At 41.0% G+C, this 7,533-nt stretch overlaps 1 protein-coding gene across 2 annotated transcripts; it reads right to left on the bottom strand.

Moving 5' to 3' along the window:
- Positions 1 to 693: 693 nt before the first annotated feature.
- Positions 694 to 5,419, bottom strand: dnajc24 (DnaJ (Hsp40) homolog, subfamily C, member 24). Of its 2 annotated transcripts, none has more exons than XM_037452096.2 (5): positions 5,340 to 5,419; positions 4,132 to 4,238; positions 3,200 to 3,335; positions 1,643 to 1,711; positions 694 to 1,068 (listed from the first exon to the last, which is right to left on the bottom strand). In XM_037452096.2, exons 2-5 carry the CDS (start codon positions 4,231 to 4,233, stop codon positions 860 to 862), a joined length of 516 nt encoding a protein of 171 aa, XP_037307993.1. In that variant the 5' UTR covers positions 4,234 to 4,238; positions 5,340 to 5,419; the 3' UTR covers positions 694 to 859. The 2 variants fall into 2 exon arrangements, with proteins under 2 accessions (XP_037307993.1, XP_037307991.1); XM_037452094.2 differs by having other exon boundaries at positions 4,132 to 4,235; positions 5,340 to 5,416.
- Positions 5,420 to 7,533: the final 2,114 nt, after the last annotated feature.

Below are 7,533 nucleotides of genomic sequence, written 5' to 3' on the forward strand. Positions count from 1 at the left end.
TTTTTCAAAATATTTAATTTGAATAAATCCCTGTAATGGTCACTTTTACAGAATCCGTCACGCTCCATTTGGTGTAAAACACCACTCATCTTCAGCGGCATCAACAAAGCCGCTGGAGTCAATCCCAGCCATCATCGGGCGAAAGACGGGGGTACACCTTGGTTTGATCGCCAGCCAATCGCAGGGTTGACACAGAGACAGCCAACCATTCACACTCACATCCACACACCCTACTAATGAACCCAATCCCCAGAGCATGTGTTTGGACTGTGGGAGGAAGCCGGAGTAGCTGGAGAGAACCCACGAACGCTTCACTTGCTGTGAGGTGACAGTGCTAACCACCACACCACCGTCCCGCCCCTGTGCAACACACTGTGTGTGGTGGCTACGGTCAACAGTGTATGAATGGGTAATACAAGTACTGTCTATTTACCCCATTTAGTATCATAGGCTGCATCGGAGACGTATCTGAACATCTCCAGCTCAAATGGTAAATGGATTGTACTTTGAAAGTGCTTTTCTAGTCCTCTCACCACTCAAAACACACTTTCATAATTCATCCAATGAATGCAAGGGGCCACCGGCGGCAATTTAGGACATATGTACCAGGACACATAAAGATGGACTACCGGAGAACCGCTAAAGAATCAAACTAGATGGATGACAGCCACAAACCGCCCCATGCAATCACAGTGAATCAGCCACGGAGCTTTTTAATTGGTAGGTGGAGATGTTGAGCACAAAGTGTGAGCTGATCAGAGGAGCAAACAGTATGCTTTGAAGAGTCATGTTATTATTTCTTCATCAGGCTCGGCAGTGGCAGAGGTGAAAGTTTCCCAACAGTGATTGTCAAATATATTCAAAATGTCCGAAGAGTCTTTGTTTGTAATGACCATGTGACGCACACAGTGAGGGAACATGTGTCACAGAAGACAGCCACTCCTCCTTGCTCATCAGTTTCCTCCTCTTCATCGTCCTGCCACCTTCTGTGTGTCTCTTCCTGAACCTCCTCCTCCGAGACGTGGAATCCACCCCCACAGCGACAGCTGTACGTGTACACTCGCTCATCTGAAAACAACACGCTACCATTTTACAGATATTGACACCAGAACATTTAGCTCTCTTTACAATTTTAATAAGTTTATATTGTTTATATTTCGTGCATAAAATGTTTTTGTCTTGTATTTAGTATTTGAATCCCCCCTTTATTAATGTGTTTTATTCATTTTTTACATAATGCTGTTGTTATTCCTTGTTATGATATCTGTCTCTAAGGTCCTGTAAAGTAGGACTTAAATGACAATAAAACATTTTTTTAATGGTTTTATTCAAGTTAAATACGGTAAGAATCATGTAAAATAAAACCATTTGACATGCAAGATTGCCCATTTTGCCCATTTTTGCCCATTTTCATGTGGTCCTTTGGCATCTGTCACAAAGTGCCTTTTATTGTCTGGTACTTAATTGATTTAATGATGCAAAAACACGTTCATTACTAATCATTTTTAACATTCAACTCTGTGGCACCACATTGTTACTTCTAAAAAACAGTTGAAATGTTTATTAGGTCTTGACATTGCCAGAACCTTGAACACTGTGATGTTGAATGTTGTGTGTTTTAGTGTAGATGGTGCGTAGTTACTCTGTTCCCAGATCATGTCCTGCAGATGAACGGTAGAATCCACTGGCCAATCCTGTTTCAGCTCCTGTGCTGGAGAAGCATTACGCATCGTTATTGTAGGAGGAGGACAAGCAGCGATGTTACTTTGAGCTGGTGAGCTGGGTGCGCGTCACACATGGGGAGCCTACAAAAGCTGGAGTCCTTACTTTGTCTGCGTGGCAGATAGTTCACAGGACAACCATCACCTATTAACACCATCAAGAAAAAGATTCTTTGGGTTCCTCCTGCCGGTTTAGAGCTTCTCCAAATGCCTTTAGCCTGCCTCAGTGACAGAAGACACTCGGTAATCTTCTACCACGGGGGGCCTTCAGTTACAATGCGTTTGGGAAAAGCTCTAAAGCTTTAAAAGGTTGAAAAAAATTGACTTTTCAACCAACTTAGACTTGAGATGCATGTAGGACAAAAGACCATACTTGCTACAAAGTCTAAAGACAGGCAAGAACCATCAATGTATGAATGAATGAAAAGTGATAGAAGGACAAATAAATGGTTGGACTGACTGAAATTAATAACTAATAATTTGATAGTCAGGTTTACAGACAGATCTCAAACACTCTTTTTTTTCAGTTCACTAACGAGGAAACACTCATTATCAACTCGTACAGTTTGACAGTGATAATGACTTAATGAACCCTTAATAATTAGTGCTAAATTTTTCTTAGTTTTTAATTAGTGTTACACGACATGAGGAATAATTAAAAAGGGTATTGTTAGCCGTCATTCATTTGCAGTCCTGGCAGTCTATGTAACTTCAAATGCAGCACGAGCCCTAACTGAATGTGGATCTAAATCTTCACAACCATCACACTGTGAAAGAGCTCTTCAAGTTATTGAGGACATGATTCTGATTCTATTAAACCTAGTTCTCTCCTTACAATGAGAGTAGAGCAATTCAAAACCAGGGTACAACCACAGTAATATACCAAGCAGCACCCTGAATATCTTTATTCATTGATGGACTTTCAGGCTTCAATTCCCAAATCTCATAACTTAATAAGGAAGCAGTATTAGGAAACCGTCTATGCAATTCATTTTCTTTGGAATTGTTGCAGTTGCTGTCCATTGGTTTTGAAGATAATGAATTGCTTTATGACTTGATAGAGTGGTTCAAGCTTTCTGGCTTAAAGTTACAGTGCATTCAAATGTGGCAAATGAGAAATATATTTAACATATTTTTCAGTTGACAGTAAACTAAAACAGTAAGAACAGAACAGCTACAAACATTGTGAAAAGTTGGGGGAAATGCAGTAATGCGTTAACGGATTACATTCATATCACTGTATCGATAAAATATCTATATATATCGTCCAGTCTAAAACCCTGCGTCACCCATTAACCGATTAACAGAAGAATTTCTTAAAAACGAAAACAATAAGCCTGTCAAAGACAAAGTAGATCTGTGTTTTCCCTACCATTGTAACTCGGCGCCCCCCTCCCCCCTCCTTTGGCTGACTATTACACCCCCCCCCCTGAAGTTGTAAACCATGGGGAAACACTGTAGATGAAGTTAGATCCTACCTCTCCTCTGCAGGTCATACTGTCTCCTGCTTGTCTGGTCACTGAGGATCCTCCAGGCTGCATCAACTTCTAGAAACCTCTTCATCCCAGACTCTGCTTCTGAAGAACTACTTCCTGCATGACGGTCTGGGTGGTACTATGAGGCCCACAAGCACACAAATTAAAAAAAGACTCTTTAGCTGTATTATATTTTCTCCCCCGATTTTCTAGCTGTGAAAGATCAGCTGGGGTTGGGTTCCGATGGAATTGAAAAAATTACGTTTAGCTAAATGTTTAGTACATGTAATTAAGGCTGCAAGGTATGGCCAAAAATCCATATATTAAGAATGTGACAGTATTGCTTTTTCAAGTAAACACATTAATTCATTGACCCCAAAAAGGACCGCGGCTACCCGAACAGCTTCTCGCTGCAATAAATCGTTTTCTGATCTAACTTGAATTTTCCAAAACCATAAACCCTCCAAACAGACACAGCACGTCTCCTGGGAACAAGTTCTGCTGGTGCATCTCTGGTTTCTTTGTTTTTGTTCCTCCTGTCGCTCTTTTCCGTGGTTTCATGTAGCAACAGAGTTTCTTGTTGTTGTGAGCTGTACCGAGCATGCAGTTTGGCGGTGGAATTTTTATAAATGTATAATTATTAGTGTTACAAATTGTTTGTGTCAAAAGCTGTTGTGTTGTTTTACCCTGTTAAATAGAGTTTGTTGTGGGTTATTCATTGTTGGTATAAAGTTAAAACATGAATCAATCTCAACACACATAAGACACTGCGCAATCCGCAGTAAAAATAAATTCTGCCGCCTGCCGAAGAGCATCTAACAATTCTATCCTTGAAGACAAATCGGTTGTGTTTCTGTTAGAGTTGGTTGAGAGTTGGTTGTGTGTGACCATTGTCTGGTTGTCATTGCTTCACAGAGACGGAGCAGTGCGTTTACCTGTAAAGCCAGCTGCTGGTACCTGTGTCGGAGTTGCTGGACTGAGTCAGAGGGGCCGGCACCGAGGACAGCGTACAGATCCTTCTCCACTGCTTCACACATCCCTGCTTCAACACAACGCATTACGGAATTAGATGGATGCATCGTTAACACCAACCTCCACTGGCAGAGCTATGGCTCTTTCCTCTGGCCTTCATATGGAAGCACTGGTGGATTCATTCTTCCACCTAGTGTAGATACATGTATGGTTTAAAAAACATCTTAGTTATAAGATCAGTATGAGGATAGGTACATAGCTGCACGGCCACTAAACACAACCATGTTCACTCCTTTAAAAATCCGACCCGGTTTTCTATGATTGTCAGAGCTACAAAAGGAGAGACTGTGTGCACGCATATAACTGTTTGTTCATACATTTTGAGCACACATCATCCGACTGACTCCACATCGGGCAGGTGCAAGCAGCCGTACACACTCATGAGAAATGTTCTCTACCACTGCGTGAGCAGCGTAAGTACCCACACGTGCTGCTAATGGTAAACGGGTAAATGAAAAAGTGAATGTGCACTGTGCAGTTGGATTATATGAGACAACATAACTATTGAATCAGATTGTCTTAATACACAACATTGATTACCATTTATCATTTTAAGTAATATTGGAAGAAAAGCCTAAAAATCTAAAAATGAGCTTCTCACAAATAAATCATATTATATATATATATTTTTTTTAAATCTCTTTGTCTTTGATCAGACAAAATCAGGCATTCAATGACATCCCCTTTGGGAACATTGACGTATTTTGGATAGGATTGTTTTGTTTTGGTGGCCATGTTTATAAATGTTATTTACAGTACATGACACGTTTAACTAAAATACTAGCCTTTATGTGGGCTCACACCGCTGCATTACAGCTGGATCACACCGGATGGTGGCGCGTGCGGTGTAATGTTAGAGATCATTTAGCTAAAAGGACAAACGTCACCGTGTCCTAAAGACAAAAAAAGAGGATGTCCAAAGATATCGATCAGAATAGTAGTAATATAATAGGTATGTAATAATAGGTGCTGTTTGGTCCAAATGAACAATTTGGACCTGACCAGTGGTGCGCGAGCTAAACACGTTTCCAACGGCACCGGAAGTGTCAATGTCATGTTTTCTGAATGTATTTCTTCTGTTAGCGTTCCGTGTTTGGAGCATTGCACATACCTTAAAAGCAAAGCTGTCCGCCGAGAGACGACATGTTCGTGTCCCACAGTGTTTTGTGTCCCCCGGACAAAAGGTACGCAGGCTGCCTGAGTTCCGCTGGATAACTTCCGGTGCTTTCTTTTAATCCAGAATAATAGCATTGCCATTACACCTTAGCGAAATTGAGTTATATACAAGGTTTGAAATGACTTAGGACTCTTGGGGGGTCCCCTAAAATGTAACTATAAAAAATACTGAAGACTACCTTGCTACACTATATACTGCAGGCAAAATTTTATTGACATATTTTGAAAGTGGGATAATGGTCTTGGGATGTTTTTCATGGTTTAAAATTATGAACTAAATCCGCACAGTATAACCTGTCACTCTCCATAGCTCACAGCGTAGAGCAGTGGGTGCGTTGGTTTTAGGATGTTTTGGACCCACAGGGTTCGAATCCCAAACGTTCCGATCTTTTTTTAAATACATTTTCTTGAATACATATTTTCATACGTGGTTGTGATGTAGAAATCAAGCATTAGTGGTTATGAATAGACATTAGTAAGGTAATTTTTTGACAATTCAAATCCAGCTTTGGTTTAAAGACACTGGAAAGGTGCAGAAGCTGGACACGGCAGACAATCAAAGTCACAGGGGAAAATACACCAGGGCAGGAAGTGAAGTTAACCCAGGGACACAAGAGGCAAGAAACTACAAAATAAAACCGGAAATGAGCCCACACCATGACAAAACTGTTAAGTGATTGTCCCAGAATCTTCTTTCGATAAACTGTTAAATGATTATTATTATATATTTTATATATTATTATTATGTTTTACACATCCCTAAAGTCTTGAATCAGTAGGAGAACAACAGGACTCTCCAACTGCTGTTTGAGACAAATTACAATCATGCTGTGACCAAAAAATGACGGGTCTCAAAACTAAAGACAGTTAGTTCACAACAGTGCCGCACAACCTAGACCAACACTGGGAATGGTAAATGGACATGAACATTTTTAGTGCCACTCAAAGTGCTTGAACATTTATACACTGATTAATACACTGATGGCAGACGCTAACATTCACGCAACGTTTAAACAGTAGGGGAAATAGGGTTATGTTCTTTGCCCATAAACACATTGACATGGACAGGAAGAGCTGTGGATGGGACCTCCTATATTCAGATTAAAGGACAACTTGTTCTAGGCCACCCTATATAGCCTGGAACAAAGAAGAAAAGATGGATAATGTCATTTGAATTTGAAAATCATCGGTATGAAAATCAACATCATAGTGTTGCATTCCACTGCCAGACCAGAGAAGAGCAGCATGAGACCAAATACAGGGAGATACATACCGAAAATACAAACCACAAGCAATCTGTTAATTGAAATGGGAACAGAGGAGATGAGGTGACACAATGACACCTTTTCGATCTCTAGTTCCGTCTCTCACTCATTTATCGCTCTTTAACGCGACCACAGAAGGGTGCGGTAGGGAAAGGAGGGACAGAGACACTGAGTGACTGACATTGTTAGTCAGATAATCATATCTCTATTTTGGTTACATTAAGGATCAACTGTAAAAATATTCAGCTTCAAAATGGGGCGCTGTTACCGCTTCATTCAGTGTCCAGGGTACCGCCTCCTGGAGTCCGCCAGTTAATCCGCTGTATAGGAACCGGCAGTTTTCTAATACGTTGTCCTCCCTGTCTGCGCTTTATTATACATTAGCCCCTGGCAGACACATACAAAACTTTGTGTGGTGGTCTTTTGTCTGTAATTATTTTTTCCCTAAGTAGACCATCCTTCTGAAAATAATAGTGTCTTTGTTGTCACTTTGTGGTCATTTTGAGTATCATTGTTGTTGCTTTGTGTTTCTTTGTAGTTGTTTGCATTCCCTCTGTAGTCATTCTGCGCTCTCTCTTGTCTATGTTTTTTGTAATTGTTTATTTTTGGCGGTTATTACGTATCTGTGAAAAGTGTGTTTAAAAACACCTTGACAGGTCGACGATGGTGTCAACATGTGCCGTCCACTTCCTCCTCCAGCATCTGGACTCCCAAGGAACCTGTGCCAGGATCCTGTTTGTGCACTTCAGCTCTGCGTTCAACACCATCATCCCGTCTCTGCTGCAGGACAAACTCTCAACTTCCACCTGCAAGTGGATCACAGACTTCCTGTCTAACAGAAAGCAGCACGTGAAGCTGGGGGGG

Source organism: Pungitius pungitius, chromosome 6 (genome assembly GCF_949316345.1).
Source record: "Pungitius pungitius chromosome 6, fPunPun2.1, whole genome shotgun sequence".
NCBI lineage: Eukaryota > Metazoa > Chordata > Actinopteri > Perciformes > Gasterosteidae > Pungitius > Pungitius pungitius.

What these genes read in the sequence shown, in the direction of transcription:
- dnajc24 (XM_037452096.2), bottom strand. Translation starts at nt 4,233, where the DNA reads ATGTGTGAAGCAGTGGAGAAGGATCTGTACGCTGTCCTCGGTGCCGGC. An exon ending in GTATGACCTGCAGAGGAGAG is followed by an intron (nt 1,712 to 3,199) that starts GTAGGATCTAAC and finishes ATGCTTCTCCAG; the next exon opens with CACAGGAGCTGAAACAGGAT. An exon ending in GGACATGATCTGGGAACAGA is followed by an intron (nt 1,069 to 1,642) that starts GTAACTACGCAC and finishes TGTTGTTTTCAG; the next exon opens with ATGAGCGAGTGTACACGTAC.